General features: G+C 50.7%; 2 protein-coding genes across 5 annotated transcripts in view; one reads left to right on the plus strand and one right to left on the minus strand.

Annotated features, from left to right (window-relative positions):
• Positions 1 to 1164: 1164 nt before the first annotated feature.
• ART5 (ADP-ribosyltransferase 5) lies at positions 1165 to 4752 on the plus strand. 4 transcript variants are annotated; one of them, XM_019449665.2, is made up of 5 exons: positions 1165 to 1319; positions 1731 to 1926; positions 2883 to 3612; positions 4218 to 4250; positions 4335 to 4752. In XM_019449665.2, the coding sequence occupies exons 2-5, from the start codon at positions 1834 to 1836 to the stop codon at positions 4439 to 4441; spliced, it is 963 nt and encodes a 320-aa protein (XP_019305210.1). In that variant the 5' UTR covers positions 1165 to 1319; positions 1731 to 1833; the 3' UTR covers positions 4442 to 4752. The 4 variants fall into 4 exon arrangements, with proteins under 4 accessions (XP_019305210.1, XP_019305209.1, XP_053756030.1 ...); XM_019449664.2 differs by lacking the exon at positions 1165 to 1319 and adding an exon at positions 1326 to 1544; XM_053900055.1 differs by lacking the exon at positions 1165 to 1319 and adding an exon at positions 1326 to 1544 and having other exon boundaries at positions 4338 to 4752.
• Positions 4753 to 5316: 564 nt separating this feature from the next.
• XNDC1N (XRCC1 N-terminal domain containing 1, N-terminal like) overlaps positions 5317 to 24217 on the minus strand; it is a 37854-nt gene continuing 18953 nt past the window's right edge. The window contains exons 14-25 of the mRNA XM_019449693.2: positions 23497 to 24216; positions 21439 to 21651; positions 20322 to 20486; positions 19127 to 19301; positions 16154 to 16354; positions 15907 to 16069; positions 14802 to 14894; positions 10226 to 10418; positions 9558 to 9685; positions 9357 to 9435; positions 6730 to 6859; positions 5317 to 5838 (exon numbers count right to left, since the gene is read on the minus strand). Of these exons, the coding sequence (XP_019305238.2) occupies positions 5459 to 5838; positions 6730 to 6859; positions 9357 to 9435; positions 9558 to 9685; positions 10226 to 10418; positions 14802 to 14894; positions 15907 to 16069; positions 16154 to 16354; positions 19127 to 19301; positions 20322 to 20486; positions 21439 to 21651; positions 23497 to 24216 (2640 nt within the window). The 3' untranslated portion in view covers positions 5317 to 5458. The remainder of the gene's footprint in view (positions 5839 to 6729; positions 6860 to 9356; positions 9436 to 9557; positions 9686 to 10225; positions 10419 to 14801; positions 14895 to 15906; positions 16070 to 16153; positions 16355 to 19126; positions 19302 to 20321; positions 20487 to 21438; positions 21652 to 23496; position 24217) is intronic.

Raw genomic sequence — 24217 nt, forward strand, 5'->3', positions numbered from 1 at the left:
CTGAGGGTCCTCCAGGGACAGAGGCAGCCAGGATACACAGGCAAGATGCTGTTTTTCATAGTCATGGTAAATAATAGAGAAACTCCTGATTTTCTAATCTAGTTGAGCTTTGGGATAGTCGGTCTCATTGGAAGGGGACAAGAATACTTGCCTTTTTTTTTATTTTATTTAAGTTTATTTATTTTGAGAGAGAGAATGTGCACAAGCAGCGGCAGGGGATGGGCAGAGAGAAAGGGAGAGAGAGAATCCCAAGTAGGCTCCATGCTGTCAGCGCAGAGCCCAACACAGGGCTTGAACTGGTGAATGATGAGATCATGACCTGAGCTGAAGAAGAGTCAGATGCTTAACTGACTGAGCCACCCAGGTGCCCCAAGAGTAGTTGTCTGGCAGCTGTGTTTGCCTGACAAGTGTTCTAGTTTTTTGGGATGCCGCTCCTTCCATGTACCTCCCCACATCTCTCCAAGCCTGTGTACACAGTTTGTCTATTTGGGGCTATAGGAAGGAATTTGGGAGAAAGCAGGATTCTTGATGAAGGAAATTCTTTATTTGGCGGGCAGCCTGAGGGGATGGGGCAGCAGGGATGGGGCTAAGTGAGTGAGCCAGACCAGGATGGAGGCCCTGTGGTTAAGTCTAACCTGGTAGGCACTTTCGCCCCGCAAGCAGCAGGAAGCATCTCTTTAAATCCTGACATTTGAGACCCCCCTCCCCCCACCAATTCCCATGGCCACTGTGAGAGTAACCCTCCCACCCCCAGCGGCTCAGGCTGCCAGAAAGCTGTTCCCAGAGCTGCTTACTGATTCCTCAGCTGGCCATTTCTCCCATTACCTCTGATTGGGCATCCAAAACTCAGAGCCAGGTTATTTATAGACAGGCCCGCAGCAGGGGAGGGGAAAGGCTAGTGTTTATAAACATGGGGTCACCTGAGTCTAAGAGGTCCAGAGAGGGAGGGTCTGGGGAGAAGTGGTACTGTCCCCTGAGGCTGTGAGATAGCTCTGCATCTGGTCCCACCCCACTAAAGGGAAGGGGAACGATGGGTGCCGCTCAGAGGTCCGACCACAAATGCTCCAAAGTTTGGGCCATATGCAAATATCATGCAAATCAGCAAATGCACCAGCGGAGACTTTCTGGTGGGCGGGACCCTCGTGGGCCTCCCCGGCGTAGTGGTCTGGGAGGTGGGGCCCAGCCAGGTCTGGGACCACCTGAGGAAGAGACAAGTCTCACAAGTCTCACAAGTCTCACAAGTCCCTGCCTCATCCCTGGCCTCGCTCGGAGCCAAAGTGGATTCTGGAGAAAGACCTCGCAGTCCTAGGGGTAGGGCGGTACGCCCCTCGGCCCCTTCCCGCGCCACACCCGCTGCCCCCACCCCGTGTCCGTTGTTGGAGAAGAGAGGTGTCAGGTTACCGCCGCGGGGGCTATAGTTAGCCGCGGGACTTTGTTGATCGGCTGGACTCCCGGGACAGCGCAGCGCCCGCCCGGACTTGAGCCCCCTGCCTCCTGCCCGAGCTATCAGCGCCCCTTCCCGCTCTCGCCCCTGCAACTTCCAGGTGGGTTCCCCGGCCTCCCTCCCCCTCCCTTGTCCGGGCGAAGCCAAATAACGGCTCCACCTTTACCATCGCAAGAAGGTCCCCGAGCAGAAGACGCTGAGCTTGGGGGCGACTGGGAACTTGGGGAGCGGAGCCCTGGGGTTTTGCGGAGGACAATTAAATCTAAAGCCCCGCCCACCCCCTTAGGCCCGCCCTTAGCCCCGCCCACGCCCTCCTGGACTGTATCCTGAACGGGGGCACTTCACACCCGAGGAACGGACCCAGGTCTTTGTCCCCCAGCCCATCGCCAATGGTGCCCTCGACATCTGGACCTCGCTTTCCTGAGTCTCCCCCAAAAACGATGCTGGTGGCTCTGCTGATGGCTCTCCATGCCCTCTGGCAGGTAACTGGGGGAAGCTTCTCCCACCACAAAGGGAACAAATAGTTCAGGGGCAGACCAAAAAGAGGTGGACTGGGGGGCTGACTCTTCAAGAATCTCTCCCAGGGACTCTTTAGGATCCCAGTCCTCTTAATCTTCTTCTTCTCAGGAACCTACATCCCTGCAGGCAGCCCCAAATTCCCATTCTCTCTCCCAGAATCCTCACCTCCACCCACTGGTCCTCCTAGGATCCTCCTTCCTTCATATCATTCCTCCCCACTTCCTGTCTGCCACCACAGGCGCAGCCCAGGCAAAGCGGCTTGGGCTACCTGTGCCCTGCCCTCCTGCAGCTCCTCCTAGACCGGGGCTTGACCTCCTCCACACACCCCACCCCATGTTTGGAAAAATGGGCTTCTAAAGCAGAAGAAGACTCAGGAGTCTCAGAGCTGACAGTGTCTTGGTATTGTGGCATGAGGGTGGAAGAGAATCTAAGGATGGAGGCAGGGTCAGGTCACTGGACATTGGCTGTATATTTGTATATCACCTGAATACTGATCTTAGTGCCAGAACAGTGCTTGGAAGTCATCTAGCCCCACTTCCTACCAGGTACAAGAACTTCTCTAATGACAAAATGACCCCTTCATGTTGTACAGAAGTGAAGATCTATATGCTGTCCTTACAATATCCCTGTGAGGTAGAAAGTATCCTCAGTTTATACGTGGAGAGCCCATAAAAGTTAAAGAGACATACACAGGATCCCACAGCTAGTAAATGGGGAAGTCAGCATTTGAACCCATGTCTGTCGACTGCAGTGGCTGTGCTATTTAAGCCCTTGAGCTCTTGCCAAATTGCATATACTATATATCTGGTCATAGAAATGAGATACTGTGTTTCTGAATTGATCTGCCACCAGGGCCCGCGTCCAGTGCTCTGAACTTCTATCCTTTCCTATGTGGCTCCTCTCTTTCCTACATCCATAGGCCCGGGCTGTTCCCATCCTGCCCCTGGGCCTGGCTCCAGACACCTTTGATGATGCTTACGTGGGCTGCACAGAGGAGATGGAAGAAAAGGCAGTCCCTCTGCTGAAGGAGGAGATGGCTGGCCACGCCCTGCTGCGGGAGTCCTGGGAGGCAGCACGGGAGGCCTGGGAGCACAAGCGTCGAGGGCTCACCCTGCCCCCTGGCTTCAAAGCCCAGCACGGAATCGCCGTCATGGTCTATACCAACTCATCTAACACTTTATACTGGGAGCTGAACCAGGCTGTGCGAACAGGCGGTGGCTCCCGGGAATTCTACATGAAGTACTTCCCCTTCAAGGCCCTGCATTTCTACTTGACCCGGGCCCTGCAGCTGCTGCAGGGCAGTGGGGGCTGCAACGGGGGACCTGGGAAGGTGGTGTTCCGAGGCGTGGGCACCCTTCACTTTGAACCCAAGAGGCTGGGGGACTCTGTCCGCTTGGGCCAGTTTGCTTCCAGCTCCCTGGATGAGGCAGTGGCCCGCAGATTTGGTAATGCCACCTTCTTCTCTCTAAGGACTTGCTTTGGGGCCCCTATCCAGGCCTTATCTGTCTTTCCTGAGGAGCGCGAGGTGCTGATCCCCCCACATGAAGTCTTCTTGGTCACCAGGTTCTCCCAGGAAGGAGCCCAGAGCCTGGTGACTCTCTGGAGCTATAATCAGACCTGCAGCCACTTTAACTGTGCCTATCTGGGTGGTAAGCCATGCACGAGGGAAGCAGGACTGGTGGGATGGGTGAAACAAACCAGGATGCCCTTTCAGGAGACCCACTTGGTTAATGGGAAAGCTGAGGGCTAGAAGTCAGCTGTAATTACTATTCTCTGTGACTTGGGTTCTGCCAGCTCTTAAAAGGTCTTATAAGTGTTTTCTGGATCTATGAACATTCTCAGGTGATTCTGTAAATATTCTCAAAAGGTTCTATCTGCTGTATAGTCTGATTGACCAATAGAATCTGGTTAAGGAGATTGATAAGCAGAGGAAAGCGATGGGTGCTTCTTCAGATCTCAAGAGGCCCTGGGCTTAATGGGGTTGACAGGACACATATATGATGCTGTTCCTAAGTGCCGAGGCAAGGACAGCATGGAGGAGTGGCTGGGGCCAGGGGGGGAGCAGGGACAGATAAGCTGGAAAGATATTCCAGGGGAAGAAAGAGGAAAGAAAGTCAGAAGTCGGCATTTTGGAGAAGGGAAAGCTGGATTGAGAAGGGGGGAATGGCCCACGCCAGGACCTGGTAGGAAGGGAAGCTTGGGGTGTGAGGTTCTGTATCTACATGGAGGCCTCTCATGGTGCTATCTGTTCCAGGGGAGAAGAGGCGGGGCTGTGTATCTGTACAAAGTGAGTACTCTTTGCCCCCTCCCTCAGCTGCTTCAACTCCCCCTGGCCCTACTGACCCTTCACCTTCTTTTCTTCTCTCTTCAGCAGGAGGACAGCCAGACTCCACCTCCCAGGGGGACTTCTCTCTACTCTCCTGGAAGACCCTGTTCTTGGCACCTAGGGGCTTCCAGATCTCAGGAGTCGGGCCCTGAAAGTTCAATATCTGCCACTTAGGAGTTCTGGGAACTGGTGACCTTCATATGAAGAAGGGAGCTTCGAACAGCCTCGAAGCGAGAAAGTGGTTTCGGACACAGCCCTAGCAGCCACTTCCCCAGGGATGGGGACCCACCCAGCCATCTCTCTATCCAGCCATCTTCCCTCCCAACCAGGATGTGGGGGGATCTGAGGCCATGGCAGGGTGGAGGGAGCCCTGCTGTGTGGTGGTAGGGACTCCCTGGGACAAGCACGGGTAGTACTATGACGATCACTCAATTAAACAGTATTGCAGTGTGGTGACATCAAATTTCACGATTGGTTTATTCCATGAGACCAGACCATCTACTCTGCTCTAGCCTTGCCAGACTCAGAAACTGAGGGACTAAAAGGATGACTTCTTGATCCCTCCTAGACATGGTCTCCTATGCAGACCCCTGTCACATACCACAACTTGCAAACCAGAAACTTTAAGAGTCAGAGATTCCCCACAACCTCCGGAAGGAAGGCAGAAAGGGAGAAAGGGAGGGAGAGAGGGAGGGAGGAAGGAAGGAAGGAAAGGGAGGGGAGGGAAGGAAAGGAAGGAAGGGAGATGGATTCATCGCCCATTTGTCAGATGAGGAATGCAAAGCTAAGGAAAGAAGCAACTTGCTCAAGATCAAAGAGTTAGTATTAAAACCAGGCTCCCTGCCTCCCAGTCCAGAATCCTTTCCACTAATGATGTGAGGGAACTCAAGTAGGAGCCTAAACCCAAGATATCTGGGACCCCATAGCAAGACATTTCTGTCTCTCCTGCTCCCACAAGAGTCCATTTCAGGGACAAGGGAAAGGGATCTCAAAACATGAAGAGACAGAGATCCTTACACTCTCTAGAGGCATCTGACATCCAGAACAGAAACTTTATTGAGGCAAGTAAAGCAGCACAGGCTTCTACTAAGTGACCCCTACCCTCACTTATCTAGGCTTCTCTACCTAGTAACAGAAGAAGGGACCCTCCCACCGCATCAGGACCCCCCTTAGATTCCCAAATCTTCCTCCTGGGGCAGGTCCCCAGCCGCCTCTGATTCTTGCTCCCTGTGCACTAACACGTGAGCTGGGGAGGAAGGGCCAGACTCTCCAGAAGCTGGCGTCCTAGCCCCTCCAGCATCCCGAAGCCCAGTTTCCGAAGATACCTGGGTCCCCACCAGCCCTGGCACTGTCAGCTCTGGGGTTTCAGGGATGGGGGGGCCCAGATTCTGGAAGCTGTTGCGCACTCGGGTGATGTAGCGACTGAGGACGCTGGCACCTGCGGGTGGTCGGGGTGTCCCTCCCTCTTCCAGAGTCCGCCGCACACCAGCCACCTCACTTTGCAGTCGAGACACAGTCTTGGTCAGCTCTGTCAGTCTGTTGCCCAGGTCTGGGGGTGTGGGGGAAGGTATTGATGGGGATCATCTCAGAAGATGAGCCTGCCCTGAACCACTTCTACCCTCAACAGAATCTCAGGGGACATATGCCTGTGGGTCCTGAGGGAGGAAAACTGGAGAAAGTGAGAGACTGGCTCGTGGGCTGGGGATCAGGAGCAGGCAGAGTCTGGGGCAGATGAATCTGAGTGGGGCTGAGGTGGCCATGAGTTTAGAAGATACAAAGAAGGAAAGGGATCCTCTCCCCAGAGAAGGGGTCAGGAATCACAGGGATGGGAAAGTTTTAATGGGTAGAGATTTGTGCCTCTGCCCTTGTCAGCCCTGTTCCCATCTAACCATCCTCAGGGCCCAGTTTGAATTACACCTCTGCTTTCTCCCATTTCTGGTCCTCTACTCTTCTACCTTCCCAATAGCCTGTCAAAATAATAGGTGCTGTCTGCTGTCTCTCTCTCTCTCTCTCTCTCTCTCTCTCTCTCTCTCTCCCTTGGGCTCCCATAGCAATTTGGGTCTCTCCTAGCTAAGCACTATCTGCCTACAAAGATGGTTTCTCTTTCTCACCGGACTGAAAGTTTCCCCTGTGTCTCTGCTTGACATAGTACCCCCTCCCTCCAAGATGAGGCTGGAACAAACGGAATGTAGTGGTGAATGGTGGTTGAGTAAGTGAATAAGTGAATGAGTGAATAATGAGTTAAGTGAGTGAGTGAATGGGTAAGAGAGTGAATGAATCAACAAACACTTGAAAGATTAAATGAAATGAATGGAAAAAATGTCTGAATGGCTCAGAGAGTCATTAAGTAGAAAGGCCACACTGCAGGGTGTGTCTGGGTGTGTGGGATTTATATGAGCTAGGACTGGCAATGGGGAAGGTTTGGGGGCAAGCCACTAACCTTTCCGACGGGTCTCCTCAAACTCCCGCCGGGCTGTCTCTATGTAGCGCTGTACCAGGGCCTTGATGACTCGGAGGCGGTAGGATCCACGTTCTCCCTCCCCAGGCCCTGCCCCTGCCCCAGGATTGGCCTGCGATGGGAACACCAGAGGGTGAGAGAGACCCCCACCCCAAGCCATTCTCTAATTCTTGTGCCCTCCCCCAGATGATAAAGGTTGGAGGCCAAGTCTGTGCAGACTTTGCTGCCCCTGAAGGCCACATATTTAGACCCTGATGCAGTCCTGGAAGACAGGAGGCAGACGCTGAGGAATGGCCAAGGGTAAGAGAACCAGGGTAGGGGGGCGAGGGGTCGGAAGGGGTGCAGGGGGTGGGTGGGGCAGGGCAAAGACAAAAATGTTGAGCCGGGCACAGTTGAGTTCTCTCTCCTGCCACCAACCCCATCTTGGTTTTCTTGAGTTAGTCCAGGCTAACTCTGCCCTTCAAATTCTGCACAGGGGGAGACTAGGGGCTGGGGGGAGGCACCCACAGGTACCTGCTCATGCTTATGAGATGGATATCATCATGCCAATTAGAATGATTGGTTTGGGGTCCAGTTATAGGCCTCAGAACAGTATCAGAAGGGCAAGCAGGGCAATGGATGGAGCAGACAGTGGAGAGAGAACAGAGGTGTAGTAGGCAAAGCACTAGACTGGGATGACTTAGGTTCAAATCCCAGCTCCATCATTTAGCAACTTTGTGCCTCAGGCAAGCTACTCAATTTCTTCAGGCCTGAGTGTCTCCAAATTTAAGACAGAAATGGTAATAATGTCTACTTCCCAGGTTAGTACTTCACTGGGACATAGAGTAAGGGCTCTCTACATGCTTAGGAAATAATTGTTTTCATCTAGTTTTATCTTCTCTCTAGATATTTTAGAGTTACATATGTACTTTTATAATATAACAAAAGCAAAATATTTTTTAAATATTTTCAGGGAAAAGATGGGATTGACCAAGATGGGCAGGCAGAAGCATGAGAGAGAATGATAGGTTCTTTACAGCTACAGAGTTATGTAAAGCATTTTTCTTATTAAATAATCAGTAAAGACTTAGGGAGGCCATTTCCTAAGGATGTGAGATAGGTGGGAAAGGACACCTGATTGGATCATGAAAGAATAAGTGAGGTGGGGGCAGCTGGGAGAAGGGTGGGACTCCCATGGGGGTGCACTGGAGGAGTGGGGTGATCCCAGCTGGCTAGTGTGTGTGTGTGGGGGGGTGGTCCAGCAGGACACACTGCTTATGCCCATTCAGGACTGGCACATGCCCAGAGAATGGGGTTCAAGCCCAGGCAAAGAGGCAGAGTCTCACCCTAGGGTGGAGGAGTCTTGACACATGGTCTGCAAATATGCATCAGGTAGCCTGGACAGGAACAGGAAGTGGCAGGGGGAATAGGGTGATAATTCCAGAATTTGGAGTCAAAAGTCCATTAAGGTAAAGGAGGGGTCTATACAGGAACTCCTGGAGCCAGGAAGTGGTGGGAACAGGGAACCCTGGGTATTTAGTTTCTTGTAAGCATCCTGTTTTCCCCATGCTGAACACATGCAGTTTATTGTGCCTAGAACTCCCATGTCCACTGTATCTGCCCATCAACCTCCTGTTTACCCTTCAGGATACTGTTCTTCCCTCAAGACTCCGGGAAACTCCTGGCTTCCTGGGTCTGGGGCCTGTCCTCTGTGCTTCTTTCTACCATAGGCTGGCTCTGCTGTGCAATTACAGTCCATCTCCTTCCTACTCTAGACCTTGAGGGACCACCATTATGCATATCTTTATTTCCAGAATAGGTGTGCTTTGGTAAGTACTTGTTGAACAAACTATTGACCAATCAGGAAGAGCCTTCTTCACCTGGGGATCTGGCCTGGCGACCCTGGCCTGGAGAGATCCTCAGGTAACAAGTTTTAAAGGGAACAGATAGAACCCCCTACAGACCTGGCAGTAATGCTGGTCTGAATTAGGATGGGGCGCCCATGCCTGGGTTAAGGAACAGACAACAAGAAATAAGGGAGCCCCTTGGAGGCTCAGCCTCCTCTCTCAGGCCTCTATCAGCCATTTAATTTCCTAGTTTGTGGGGCATTTGTCCCTTGGTTTCTTAACTTTTTTTTTTTTTTTTTTTTTTTTTAAATGCTTATCTGTGTCTTGGCTCAGTTTAGGGCCAAGAGGTTTGTCTGAAGGCTGGGAGCTTTTTTTTTCTTTCTGATGGCAAAAATATTATGTAAAAATAGTAATAAAAATACAATACTGAAAAGGATTATTGGGGGAGTAGGGGTTTCTTGATCCTTCTGTGGCCCAGCAGAGGCTCCGGTGGCCACTTAAGGCTATAGAATGTGCCTGAGCTGAACAGGGTGTCAGTGGCTTGGGAGCAAGGTGGCATGGATTTCTGTTTAAGCTGGGTGACCCATGGTTGGAAATCTAGAAAATGGCCAGAGTCAGGAAGAAGGAAAGGCAGTCATGTGTTAGAGGAGGACCTAGGAGCTGGCCTTCTGGAGAACATGTCCAGAAAGACAGACGAGGGTGTGCAGACAAACAGGTGGTATAGATAATACCATTGAAGGCCTGCTGTGACGAAGACAACAGACAAGCAAATGAGGTACTCACAAAAGTGGGGATTGGCGGGTAGTCTGGCTTCTTGGTTTTACAGCAGGAACAGCAACAGCAGATGAAGCAGAATATTCTCCTGAGAGAGTCAGAGGACCCACAGCGGTTGATCAGGGGACAGGGTGTAGGGAATTGGGCAGGAGCTGGGCTAGGGGTGCTGGGTGCTTGGGGGGTTGGGAGCGAAAGCTCTGAGGTCATTACCTGAGAAGGTAGAAGAGGGCCTTGGGGGAGGGCAGGATGTTGAAGGGCACAGGCAGCGTCAGGCCTTCCTGGAAGTAGGACAGGTAGAGCTTGGAGCGAGCAAACTTCCACTCCACATCGGCGTCGTCCTGAGGCCGGAGGCAGAGGCTATGCAAGGACTGCTTTGGCCCCTCGCCCTCCTGCCCGCGCAGTCTGCCTCATCCTCCCCCTGGTCTCCATGTCTCTCCTGCAGTGTGCCAAGTGCCGCCTTCTCCCCATTCCCATTTATCACTCACATTTCCCCCACCTGGCTCCCCCCTTCCTTTCTTCCTCAGCACTGTCTTTCATCCTCTGACATCCAATTCCTGCCCAGGCTGTTCTCCAGCCACAAACCTGACCCCATCCATCTTCCCTCTCCCTTCCCATGTTCCCATCTACATTTCCACAACACACCCTTCCTCCCCACCATGAAGCGTCTTGTGTCTGGAGAAACGAATAGCATTATTAAAGAGCCTCATTTTAGAGATGAAGAAAATGAGGCCTGGTAAGGAAAACTTGCCCCAAGCCACAAAACAAAACAGGAGGGGAGCCAGAGGAGGAACCCAAGTGTCTGGACTCCTTGCATCCATTTCCTCTCCATCTCTGTGTCCCTTCTTTTCCCTGGCCACAGGTGGCCTCAGTCCACACACCTCAATCTTCTGGAAGGAGTTGGTAATCATGGCAATGAGCATGTTGAGCAGCACAATGACCATGACGATGGTAAAGATGCCGTAGAGGGCCCGGCCCACGAATTCAGGCACCAGAAACTGAGGCATGTCTACAACGCTGTGCTCCTCCATGCCAAACATGGTCCAGAACAGAAACTGGAATGTCTCGTTGAAACTGGTGTGCCGGGCCAAGCAAAGGATAGGATGTGAGGGGTGGGAGAAGAGCCTGAGCACCACCCGGACACACTCCTCCTCACCCTCCGGGACCCAGCCAGACACACTCCTTCTTACCCTCCAGGACCCAGCTAAGGGCGATCTGCTTCTATGAAGCCCTTTGGACCACAATGACCCATACCTACTCTTGTCATTTCTGAGCTCTCACTTTTATTCTTTCAGTAAGCCAATATTTATAAAGCATGTTACTACGAGTCAAATGTACTAAGGATACAGCTATGACAGAGTAGGGGCATGAAGACCAGTTAAGAAACTTGTCATGGTCTGGGTGAGAGAGGATGGTGATTTGGACCACTCTGATAGCAAAGCCAGTGCCACCTCTTCCGGGAAGCCCTTCCTGAACTCCCTTCTCGACCCCCAGCAGAATGTGCTTGTCTGTTAGTCACTCACAGACCTGATCACATTATCTGTGAATCCATCTTACTCCCTCCATCTCAGTGCCAGTTCAGGCCTAGATTACTGCAACAGCCCCTGCATCTGGTCTCTGGCTTCAATCTCTTGTTATTCTGTCCTCTACATTGCATCCAAGGTGTCCTTCCTTCCTTCCTCCCTCCCTCCCTTTCTTCTTCCTTTCTCTCTTTCTTTCTTTCTTTCTTTCTTTCTTTCTTTCTTTCTTTCTTTCTTTTAGAAAGAGAGAGTGAATGGGGTGAGGAGGGGGAAAGAAAGAGAGAGAGAGAGAGAGAGAGAGAGAGAGAGAATCTTAAGCAGGCTTCACGTTCAGCATGGAGCCCAATACTGGGCTCAATCTCACAACCCTGGGATCACTACCTGAGTTGGCTCAACCAACTGAGCCACCCAGGCACTCCCCGCTCCCCTGCCCCATCTAGGTGTTCTTTTTAATTGCTGATTTGAGGTTTGTCAAACCTTAAATGCTCCTAATCACTCTCAGTTCATATGCCTACCATGCAACTTACCTGAGATTGTTAGCAGAAATATTTTTTTTTACTTAATAAGGTGTCATCTGTGAACGAACAACACAGGAGGGCTCAGGCTGCCTGTGCCACTGTGGAGTGACTGATACCACCAGGACCTATGAAGCAAGCTGGAATGAATGGTTGCTGCCTCTGGTGCTACAGTTCATGGTTTCAGCTGTCTAAGCTCAGTTCCTTTAAGTTAATATCCTGAAGGTTGGATGTGAACAAAAGTTCTTAGTAAGAGGATTGGTCTCCATTTATACTGGAATAAAGCCTCCATTTATACTGGAACCAATGACAAAGCCTTGACCAATATCCACAGGCCCAAGTGTAGCTCTTTCAGCATCATTGATAAAACCATGTAGTTGCACTCATGAAGAATTTATAACAGAATCATTGCTTGGAAGGCCACCCGGAGCTCCCTGGCATGCTGGAAACAGCCCAAGCTTCTTAGGAGGACATTCGTGGGCTCCATGACCTGGCTCCTCTACCCTCTCCAGCTCTTCTCTCAGAACTCCCTCTACATGCCAAACATGGAAGACATCTTGCTATTCTACAGCCATACCTCCCTGCTTTGGTACGTGTTCCCTTTCTGCCCAGGATGCCCTGCACCTTCTCTGAAGTCCATACTCCTTGTAGGTGGAGTCCAGATAATCCCTTCCTGGTGAAGTCTTTCCTGATTACCCAAGCTGGCTGGAATGAATGGTTGCCACCCCTAGTGGTTTCCCCCGGAAGGAGCTTTCCCCTGTGGGTCTCCTCAACAGAAGCCCTCCTTCCTCACAGCACTTATCACCACAAATTGAGCTTATTTGTGCACACTGGGTATCTTCTTCATGAGACTGAGCCTGGTTCGGTTCATTTCCTCTATCTGTGCTTCCAGTGCCAGGGATAGGACTTACTGCAAAGGTGTCAGTAAATGGGTGTGGGCCCGACAACAATTATAAAAAGCCCACCACAACTGAATGATGAAGTGAATAAACTTAAAAAGTGGGCAAATGAATGAATGGACAATGAATGAGTGAGTGAATAAACAGACACAAGAATTATTGGCCATGTTTTGGAAGAATTGAGCATCAAAAAGAAATAATGACTATAATGGATTCTTATATTTTAAAAAATCTTTGAATCCCATAGTGATTTTTAAAAAATAAGACAGCACTTCTTTAGAGAAGAATGCCAGCAAATAAATGTAGAAAGAGAGGCGCCTTGGTGGCTCAGTCAGTTGAGCGTCTGACTTCGGCTCAGGTCATGATCTCACATTCATGGGTTCAAGTCCTGCATCGGGCTCTGTACTGACAGCTCAGAGTCCGGAGCCTGCTTTAGATTCTGTGCTTCTCTCTCTCTATCTCTCTCTCTCTCTGCCTCTCCCCTGCTCATGCTCTGTCTCTTTCTCTGTCTCTCAAAAATAAATAAATAAATAAATAAATAAATAAATAAATAAATAAATAAAATGTTAAAAAATTAAAAAAATATTTATAGAAAGAATGGCAGTAGTAGAAGATCACCATCTTGAAGCCACTATTATAATAACTGATTCATCTATGGATGCTAAAGCCAGTGAAAGGTGGCAAGGGAACAGGTTAGTCACACGGTCTCAGCATATCTTTATATTACTAAAGGGCATCCTTAGTACCTTTACAGTGAAGAGGTTTGCTAGACCATTGGGCCTCCCAATGGGCTACATTGACATCTTCTGTCTCCTGATGTGATGCAGTGGAAAATACACATCATCAACTACGTTGTGTTCTTGATAAAACTGCTTAACTTTAATCTTATCATGAGGAACTAGTCAGATAAATCCCAACTGTAGAATACTCTACAGTATACTTTGATCTGTACTCTTCAAAAAAGTTCATTTGTTATGAAAGACAAAGAAAAGGTAGAGGGCATGTTGCAGATTAAAGGAGACTAAAGAGAGGGGCCCCTGGGTGGCTCAGTCGGTTGGCGTCCGACTTCGGCTTAAGTCATGATCTTGCCGTCTGTGAGTTTGAGCCTCGCGTTGGGCTCTGTGCTGACAGCTCAGAGCCTGGAGCCTGCTTCGGATTCTGTGTCTCCTTCTCTCTCTGCCCCTCCCCCGCTCATGCTCTGTCTCTCTCTCTCTCTCTGTCAAAAATAAATAAACATTAAAAAAAAATTTTTTTAAATAAAGGAGACTAAAGAGATAGGATAACAAAATAAAACACATGACCCCAGATTGGCTCTCAGAGTTTTAAAAGGGTAGAAAGACTTTTGGGGGGGGGGTCAACTGGAGAAACTTGAATAAGAACTATACAGAAAATAATAATTTGGGTTCAATATTAATTAATTAATTAAACAATGCTTAAAGTAAGCTCTACATTCAATGTGGGGCTTGAACTCACAACCCCCGGATCAAGAGACACATGCTCTACTGACTGACCTAGCCAGGTGCCCCTTGATATTAAATTTTTTTTTTTTTAATTTTTTTTCAACGTTTTTTATTTATTTTTGGGACAGAGAGAGACAGAGCATGAACGGGGGAGGGTCAGAGAGAGAGGGAGACACAGAATCGGAAACAGGCTCCAGGCTCTGAGCCATCAGCCCAGAGCCTGACGCGGGGCTCGAACTCACGGACCGCGAGATCATCGCGGGGCTCGAACTCACGGACCACGAGATCGTGACCTGGCTGAAGTCGGACGCTTAACCGACTGCGCCACCCAGGCGCCCCGATATTAAATTTTTTGAGGGTGGGAGTGCCTGGCTGGCTCAGTCAGTAGAGCATGTGACTCTTGATCTTGGAGTCATGAGTTCAAGTCCCACATTGGGCATAGAGCTTACTTAAGAAAAGAAAAAAGAAAAAGCATCCAACTTCATCTCAGGTTCATGGGTTAGAGCCTGCTTTGGATTCTCTGTCTCCCTCTCTCTCTGCCCCTTGTGCATGCTCTCTCTCTCTCTCAAAAATTAAATAAACATTAAAAAAAAAAGAAAAGAAGAAATAAATTTTTTTAGTGTGATAATCGTTTTGTGGTTATGCTCTTAGGAAATCTCCTGAAATATTTAGGGATAAAGTGTCATAATGTTTGCAACGTACTTTTAAATGTTTCAAGGAAAATAAAATAAGGAGAGCAATAGATAGAGCAAAGTGTGGTAAAACATTAACAACTGATGAAGCTAGGTGAAGGGTATATGGGCAACCACTGTGCTTTTAACTTTTTCATAGGATTGACATTTTTCAAAATACAAAGTTTGGGGGAAAAGTGAATGAGTGAGTAAATGAGTTAATGAACAAATGAATGAGGAGGAATCAATGAGAGAGTGAATTATTGCTCAAACAAGAGATTAATTATGAATGAAGAGATGAGGAAGGAGAGGGAAGGCAGTGGTGATCACTAAGCTCCAGACCGATCAGCCCCAGACTCCCACCTACCCACCCTGCCTCCACCCCAGCGTACTTGCCCAGACGCTCTGTCTCCTGGTAGGGCACGTAGATGTTGTTGAGGCCACAGAGGAAGGCAGTCAGGATGATCATGAGGATGAACATGAACCTGGCAGGGGGTGGGGTGGGGAAGGATCAGAGAAGGTTTCTACGTTGGGAGAAGTCAGGTTCTGGGAAGAGGGATCAGGCGATGGCCTCCCAGACTCAGCATCTCTTGACAAGTATTCAAATTTGGTGATTATTAAGAACAGAGAAAGTAAAGGTGGGAAAGGAGAAGTCATTTAAAATGGTGCTGAAGCAGGAGCTCTTCCTTGAGAATAAAGGATACTTAGTTGAAGTGATCCAAGCTGGGGATGGGCCAGTCTCCCAGGGAGGGACTGAAATGCTAAGAGGTGGTTCAAGGAAGAGTGAGGCAGGCAGTCCTACTGGACAGGATTTATCAGCAGCAGTGGTAAAGCTACCTGTGAGAATGGGTCAGCCTGCAACAGGGGCTGGGTGGGGGGCATGCGGGCAGAAGAGTCTCAGGGGTGGGGTGGGAGATTCTCCTCAAGCTGAGCTGAGCTGAAGATGTTCGTAGATGTAACCAGGGCTTCAGGCAGGGGATTCCCTGGGCAGCAGGCACTAACTATGGGCTCTGCTTAGCGGGAGAGTCCAGGTTTGGCTGCCAATTATTAGGTGATAAGCACCAAGAATACCAGATAATGCCACGAGTTCAAAGAGCTGTTGCAGAGTGGGAACGATCCAAAGGGACCCCTGACTCCAGTGCCCTTACCACAAAGATGGGAAAACTGAGGCCTTGAGAGGGTCATGAGGAGCAACAGAACTGGGGCTGGAACTCCCATCCAAGGGCTAGTCCTGCTCTCAGTGGTTCCTAATCTTTTCAGGGCTCATGGGCCTCTTTGAGAATCAGATGAAAGTTATAGACCCTTGCTGCAGAGAAATGTGCATTTACGTCTACATCCCTAGTTTTGTCTGTAATTTCAGGACCTCAGAGGTTTCTGGAGCCTCTGCAAGGCAGCAAGGTTAAGAACCCCTGTGCCAACTAGAGGTGAGGACTTTTACAAGGAGGTCAAGTGGAGTCTATCACAGTGGAGGATGCTCTGAGCAGGGACAGTACTCACCGGATCATGTCGTCAATCATCCTGCCAATGGAAATCTGCAGAGTGCCCAGGGACTCATGGGCCGGCAGGATGTAGGCCAGGCGGGTGAAACTGAGCATGCTGGTGACGGCAAACAACACCTCCGCCAGGAACTGGGGGTCCTCAGTGCGCCACTCACTTCGCTCTGTGCAGGGTGGAATGAGGCTGAGGCTGACATCCAAAGGAGAGAAGGGCCTGGGGGACCCCAACTGAGTTGGGGGGCACTCACCAGCCGTGGTGAAATAGTGGCAGGCAGCCCCGTTGGGGGCATCCCGGCAGTGTACGTGGGCAAGCCCGGCCAGAAGGAGGCGCAGCGCAAAGGCCGCCAGGTACAGGGACAGGATGACCACATCCAAGAAGTTCCACCAGTCCAGGAGGTAACTGCGCAGGCCCTCAATCCACACTTCCTTGCACTCAAACCACAGAAAGCCTGAAGGTAGGAGGCAGGGACAGGACAAGGCAGAACTGTCCTGCTTCCAGGTCAGAGCTAGGTTATGGTGTGGGGGCACCTATCCGTAGGGTGGGGGAGCTAAAACATCACAGGGACGAAGGTGATTAAACATAACCATGCAATCTACGTAACTACAAAGTGATATGTGAAAATAAAAAAGACTACCAGCTAATGTGGACTCCTCTACCGTGGGGCCTGCACCGATGATCCCAGTTGGCTTATATGCATAAACTAACACCTGGGAGAGGTTGGTACTGGGAGGGAATGGTTTAAATCTGTTTCTCCCTGCCCTCCACTGAATAAATGCTGGACAGATATTTCTAGAATATTGACTTGAAGGGGCTCCAAATTATTTGCCTGCTCTGAGTGCCCATGTCTCAGTGGGGAAAAGTGCCAGACCTAGGGATGGGGGTGTTGGGTCTTGGACCCCATTAGCCAGGTAACCCTGCCGCATTGTACCCTTCTGCATTCCCTGGATACATGTGTGTGCTTTTTCTGTCTGCCTAGAATGCCCTTCCACACCCATTTGAAGCCAGGCTCGCCTATATGGCCCAGGTCAAATACTGCCTTGTCTGCAAAACCTTCCCTGAGCAGGTGTGGTGAGTTGCTCCCTGAACTCTGCTCTCACAGCTCCATTCAGATCTCTGTGATGCCATCAACCACGGGGCCCTATGGGGTATCTCTTCCTGGGTCTGTCTCCCCTCACCGCCCCTAAACTCTGAACTCCTTAAGGGCAGGGACCATGTCTGATTCATCTCCTTGTCCCCAGCGCCCAGAACAAGGCCAAGTAGTCACTATTAAACTAACATTTATTAAGCTACCACCATATGCCAGTGGGACCCTGGCACAAATATGGTCCCCGGCCTTCCAGGATTCTAGTGAGGGAGATGGGCAAGTAGCCAAGTGGTTACAATTCAGTATGGTGAATGCAAAGATTGAGGAGCAGGGAAACAGGTTGTTTTGGGAGTATTTAGGAAGCGACCCTCACCCTGATTTGGGGGCCAGGGAAAGCTTCTCAAAGAAAGTGACATTTAAGCTGAGATTTGAAGGAAGAAGGGGAGCCAGCCAGGTGATGGGGTAATGTGGGAAGGGGACAGGACTGGAGAAAGAGAATGAGCATAGGCCTGGGACAAGTGGGAACATGGTGTGGTCAGGAACTGAATCAATTCTGACAGCAGCAGACTATCTTGTGAACCTGGGATGGATGTTCAGTCCTATATGTTGTTGCATGGATGGATGGATGGAACCATATTTAATTTATCCGTGCATTATCAGGGCTTCACTCATAGTGAACAACAAGCATTTATTAGGAGTTTGCTGACCAAGCTAGGGCTGAGGGGAGGGCAGCTGAGGAAGGGGGCCTATGGCCCAACCCGCTGAGCTGCCCAGCCAGAGGCTAGATAGAGCTCTGGGGGGTTCTTGTAATTGCCTTTGCTGAATTGTTCAAGAACACTTGATTTCTGCTATAGAAGAAAACCAATGGAATACATGAAACTTACATGTTGAGCATAGATAAGTTAGTTATTTGGGTGACATGTTGAACAAATAAAACGAGTGGAGCATTTGTGTGTGAATACATAGAAAGGGATTAAGTATTCATAATATACTGAATATACATGAGGCAGCTGAAGCCCTCAGGATTCATCATCTCTTAAGTCAGCTACCCACTGTTGATACCCTTTCTGGCCCTATGTGTCTTTTGCACAAGAATTGCTTGGGGTGCCTGGGTGGCTCAGTTGGTTAAGCTTTAGACTTCAGTTCAGGTCATGATCTCATGGCTTGTGAGTTCAAGCCCCATGTTGGGTTCTGTGCTGACAGCTCAGAGCCTGGATCCTGCTTCAGATTCTGTGTCTCCCTCTCTCTCTGCCCCTTCGCTGCTTGAGTGCTCTCTCTCAAAAATAAATAAATCGGGGCACCTGGGTGGCTCAGTCAGTTAAGCATTAGACTTCGGATCAGGTCATGATCTTACGGTTCGTGAATTTGAGCCCTGCGTCGGGGTCTGTGCTGACAGCTCAGAGCCTGGAGTCTGCTTCCGATTCTCTGTCTCCCTCTCTCTCTCTGCCCTTCCCCCACTGGCGCTCTCTCCCTCTCTGTCTCTCAAAAATAAATACATTAAAAAAATAAATAATAAAATAAGTAAACATTAAAAAAAAAAAAAGAATTGCGAAGGAAATTCCTAGCTGCTCATCGGGATGATTAGCAAGCTTCAGCTGTGGCCACACATACTTGCCCCCATGTCTCTCCTATAGACCAAGTGTTGGGGCGAGGCAACTTCTGGCTCTCGCAGCCCCTGCTTAAACTTCAACTCTGGTTCTCGTAACAGCACCACCATTTATGGATTTGGTAAACTGTATGATTGAAGCATCTCAGTTTGGTCTGTGAGCCTTTCTGTTCCACGACTTTCGGGATAGACTGCCTGGTGTCCTGGCAGGTTACCATTACGCCAGGGTCATTTCCCACCTGAAGCTATGGACCAGTGTCTTATTTGTGAAAGGATAGGAACCTCTGGAGTGGGGTAAGAATGGGGCCCCTGCTCAGGGAGTCTTATCACAGGGCTAGATCCTCTAACTAGGAGTGAATAGAAAAGGTCCCTTGGAGTGCTGGAGCCTAGAGGGGTTTGGTTCTATGTTTGCGGGCATCTACAGGCAGAGGGTCCTCCCCACCCCCGCCTCTACTGGAGTACTTACTTTGAAGAACAGTGAGGGAGCCCACAAGGGGGACCACTACAAATAAAGGGCCCCACACACGTACCTATGACCCAAACCATGTGTAGGGAAGTCTCCCAGACGCTCTGGCTGCGGCCGCGGAAGGTGCTCAGCTGTGTCTCCATGGCCAGGGACTCACCCAGCAGGAAGATGAGGAACCACAGATAGGAGGCGGAGTGCAGCAAGAACTTCAGCACTGGGATCTTCAGCAGACGGCCCAGCTTGCAGGGAGAGGGAGGAAAGCATGGCTCTCAGAGGCCTGTCACACCACCCCTTCCTTGGAGAGCTTCCAGACCCCTCCTTTGACTCGCACACTTATTCAGACATTTATTGAGAATGTGCTCTATTTCACATCTATTTCCTTCACAGCTGTATGAGGTGAGTAGTACTATTCCCATGTGTTTCAGCTAAGGAATTGAGGATCACAGAGTAAAACAACTTATCCTTGGAGGTCCCACAGGCTCTTCAGTCTCAACCAAATTAAAAAATAAATTCATCATCTTCCATCCTAAACTGGTTCCTTCTCTTCCTCCTCCTGTGTCCCCATCTCAGACAACGGCCATCTCCCTAACTCCTACCCTCTCCCCAACCCATCCTCATGCCTCTAGTAGAGAGAACTTTCTAAAGCACATAACTAAAGGGATCACTCACTCCATTAAAATCCTACAATGGCTTCTATCACTGCTTATAAAGCACTGCTAGATCTGGCCCCTGCCTGCTCCCCATCACTCACTATTTGTACGTATGCTTCAGCAAGCAGAAATTCTTTCCGTCTCACTGATACTTTATGTTCTCCCTCCCCTGGGCCTGCAGACAAGCTGCTTCTGCTCCCTGGGACACCACTCTCCCTGTTTCTCACCTGGTTAACATTATATCCCCCGGATCAGGCATAACGCCCAGCTCACAGCAGGGTTTCAAGGAAATGCTTGTTGAAATGAAGGAATAAAGATAGCTAGGTCCATACAGGCTCTCAAAGAATTTGTAGGTTGGGGCGGGGGTCTCTTTAGGAGATTTTGGGTCGTACATAAGATTCAGGCTTTGGAGGCAGAGAGACCTCAGTTTAAATAGGGACTGGGCTATTTACTGCGTCCCCTGGACAAAAAGAGCACTTCTGTTCCCCATGCCTGCTCTATAAAATGAAAGTGTAATACCTACTTTCCAGGGCCATTTCAAGTGACTACATGGGAACATTAGCAAAGTGCTCAATAAGTGACAGTTATCATTAACTTTTTTCTTAGTACCCGGGACTTGGGTGCCAGCCAGTAGCCGAGGCAGAGGAAGGGCATGGTGAGGAAGATGAGGAAGGCGACAAAGAGCTTCCAGATGGTGGTGCTTCCACGCCAGCCAGCCAGGTTCCCACACCAGATGGAGGACAGGACTTGCTGGCAGATGGGGTGTGCTACAAACTAAGCAGAGATGGCGCTGTGAGCAGCGTGGGTGGTTACCAGGCAGGGAAGGGAGGGGGAGCCAATTGTGTGCACAGTACTGCCTTCCCTGCCCCAGAGACGAACCATATTTCTTCTCAGGCCAGCCAGCTCAGAAGAGAGGCAACTCATTTGCCATGTGACCTTGGGCAGACCCCACCCTTAGGCCTTGGTTTCCTAGTCTGTGAGGGAGAAGCTTAACTCAAAAGATTTTTCTGGACTCTCTGGATTCCTCTTTCTTTCTTGAGTCTAAGCCAGGTAGTGGTGGGTGGAACTAGGTACCAGAGTCCCAGAACCCACAGGGTTTTCTGCCTTCTTAGAGATGTGGGGCACCAGTCTTGAGGAGGGGAGGAACAGGGAGAGTAGGATTTGATGTTTTGGGAGGCAGGGCCAGGGGAGCCATTATGAAGGAAAGTTTTTGGTTAAGCTACTGGTGAGATAGGATATCTGAAGATGGGTGAGATGGAGGAGTAAGGGGTGGGAGAGGCTAGAAAGGGAGCATGTCTTCAGCTTATGGGGGCAGGCATCTAATAAGGTAAGGAATAATGGAATCACTTGGTATCTAAGCCCTGAGAGATCTAGTCTACTCTTGTTGAATACATAGAGATACCGAAGTTTAACAACAGAAGAAGACTGGATCAAACTAACACAATAGGCCAGAGGCAGAGCTGAATAAAACCCAGATGTCTGGTCTGAAGGTAGAGTCCTGGTGGGTAATGGGACTTCCAAGGCCTGGGGAGAGGTTAGGGGCTTAGACTGAAGGTAAGAAGGGGGTTGGGGAGGCCCACAGGACCAGGGCCTAGCTAGAAGGGTGCTCAGGATCAGGTCTCAGAGGGCAGGGGGAGGACTTACTTAGGCTGGACTGGGGAATACCTAGCCATGGCAAGGCAGGGATTAGGGCAGGGGTGGGGGAGGTAGGTAGGGCCCAGCTGACCCGCTTCTGGTTGTAGTTGACGGCCAGTCTCAGCCTCGCCAGGTTGGGGATGCCTTCCTCAAAGGCCTGGCCCAGGCCCTCAGCCTCGGGTTCAGTCTCGTTGTCTTGGCCCAGGTCATTGAGTACTGCGGTGACCTCACTCTGGTTCCGGCACATGCCCAGCAATTCAAAGCCATAGTCCTGGCTCAGCGACTCCAGGGCAATGTACTCAGGCTGCAGGGAAGCAGATCTGTGTATGCCCACCGCCCTGCAGACACAGCTCTGGTAAGTCAGCTCCACCCTCCCAACAGTGGGCCTGGCTACCTCTGTGCTGCCTCAGGCCATCACCTCCCCACATATGATGTCACCTGAGTCCTCCGTTCCTTCTCTGCCACCTCAGCTCTCCTCCTTGTTATAATTAGGGGCCTCTTGTGTCAACTTTGCTTCTCTGGTGCTCCATCAACCTCATCACTAAGTCACTGCAACCCAAACCCCTCTACCACATTTGCCCGTCCCTTGTACCTCCTTTCCTGGTCCCTGTTTCCTGTTCCACTTCTCATCCTCTTTATGCCTTTCTTGTGTTCATTTCATTGAGTTTTTTGAGCACCTACCTTACATGAGAATCCGTGCCAGCAATGTTAGAAGCAGACATGAGTAAGGCAGTTCTCGCTCCACTTTACCCAATCTATTCTCGCTTTTACTCAGGGCCCCAATCCCAGAGAGAATGCAGGCAAGAATTTGGGGAGGCTAGACCTGCACCCAGCACTGTCCCTCAGGTGGTGTTACATTGGGCCAGATGGTTCTCCTTGCAGGCCTTAGGTCCCTGGTTTGGAGGGTGGGGATGACAATCGGTGCTGCCTCCCTCAGTGGGCCACTGTGAGCACGGAGGGAAAGTCCTTCAGAGGAACCACTCTTTCCTGCTACCTGTGAGGTGGGGGCTCTGATCCCTCCATAACTCTGGTGAAACAGCATGCTGTTTCCCCAGTGCACCTGGCATGGGCCACATCCTGCCTCAGAACTCTGTTTCCCCACCTAATGGTAATCTCGAGCCTGGGGACGAAGTGTGCCTGGCACAGAGGGGGTGCTGGTGGATGAGTGAGGGACAGGACAGGGCTGGTGGTATTTAAGGCTCCTGACCAGTCCCCGCTTCCAGGCCTCCCCCGCTCCCCTTCACTCCTTCTCTGTCCCGAGCAGCCCCTTGTACTCATCACCATGTGTACTTTTCCTACCCAACAGCCTTGCTTGGATTGCACCCCCTACTGCAAATATCCTCCCTACTCCTCCTCCTCACTAGTTATTAAACCTCCTGGCTGTGCAGCCAAGATAAATTTTGCTTCTTTGAAGGAGTCTGCATGGAACACAACAGCTGTAGCTTCCTGACCTCTCTTTTCTGGGTTTTGGAAACCATGGAGCACCCTCCATAGAGGCACTCCAATGAAGCTGAGCATCCTAGGAGTGGCTTGTCCACCTCACTCTTGCCGATCACAAGCTCGAGGCTCCAACTCACAATGCTCAATATGGGGCCGCACAGTAGGTTTTCAGAAAGGATGGGTCCCAGGGGCGCCTGGGTGACTCAGTCAGTTAAGCATCTGACTTTGGCTCAGGTCATGATCTCTCAGTTTATGAGTTCGAGCCCAGCGTTGCACTCTGTGCTGACAGCTCAGAGCCTGGAGCCTGCTTCAGATTCTGTGTCTCTCTCTCTGTCTCTCTGCCCCTCCCCCACTCATGCTCTCTCTGTCTCAAAAATAAACATTAAAAAAATTTTTAAAAAGAAGGGACGGGTCCCACTGAATGTCATCTCTAAGTCTGTCTAGCTGCTTTTCTATCTGTGCTCTCCCTCCTTCCTCAGACAGACCCAGGGCATCCCTAGGGTGGGGTTTGTGCTGCCCCATAAATCTAGGTGGCCCTAGAGTGATGGCTCTCTTCCCATATAAATGGAGATTTACCGAGAACAGAACTAGGTCTCATTATCTTTCTGTTGTTTTCCACTTCCTGGAACACCCACCACAAGCCCACCCCTGACCATGTGGAAGGACAGATGCAGGGGACCAAGGGCAGGAGAAAGTATGAGAAACCAACCTTAAACTCAGGTTCCTTGCGTGCAAGGCGCCTGAGCTCCCGGCTGAGCTGGAAGGCAGCCAGCATGGCATCCTCACTGGCCAGCGAGAGATGGGCCCTGCTCGCAATGCCGCGGTAGGTGTTGATGCGGGACAGGGAGAACTTCAGCAGGTCGTAGCGGCGGGCATTGCTGCACTCGAGGCAGGCACAGGAGACCGGGTGGGGCCGGGCAATGGTGTGGCCCTGGTCCATGAGCAACTGTGCGATCTCATACAGATCCTTCTGGCAGGCCAGGGTGAGTGGAGTGACACCAGGGGCAAAGCGTGAGCCATCAATTGAGGAGTCAAAGAAAGCCAGTGAGAAAGACCTAGTGTCCACTTTGCGGCCCTTCTCCCGTTCCAGCCGGGCCAGCAGGCGACGCACCGCTGCTGGCTGGTTTGTGTCCACTGCCACTAGCAGTGCCTCATGGATCTGCCGGAAGTCAAACTTGACATTGGCCAACAGCACATCGGTGATGGCCTCGTGGCCCAGCCGGATGGCCAGATTGAGAGCTTCCCTCCAGGAGCGGTCCTCGGCCTCCTCCACGTTCCTCAGGGGCCCGCCTGGCCCGCTGCCTGAAGCCTCCACCCCGGACTCCAGCAGGTGCTGCACTAGGCCCAGGCGGCCCTCCTGGATGGCAGTCAGGAGCGGAGGTGGGAACTTTAGCTTTTTGTTCACAATCTCCGTCCAGTTGGGCTGTGGC

This window comes from Panthera pardus, unplaced genomic scaffold (genome assembly GCF_024362965.1).
Source record: "Panthera pardus isolate Hobbes unplaced genomic scaffold, ASM2436296v1 HiC_scaffold_12, whole genome shotgun sequence".
Classification (NCBI taxonomy): Eukaryota; Metazoa; Chordata; class Mammalia; order Carnivora; family Felidae; genus Panthera; species Panthera pardus.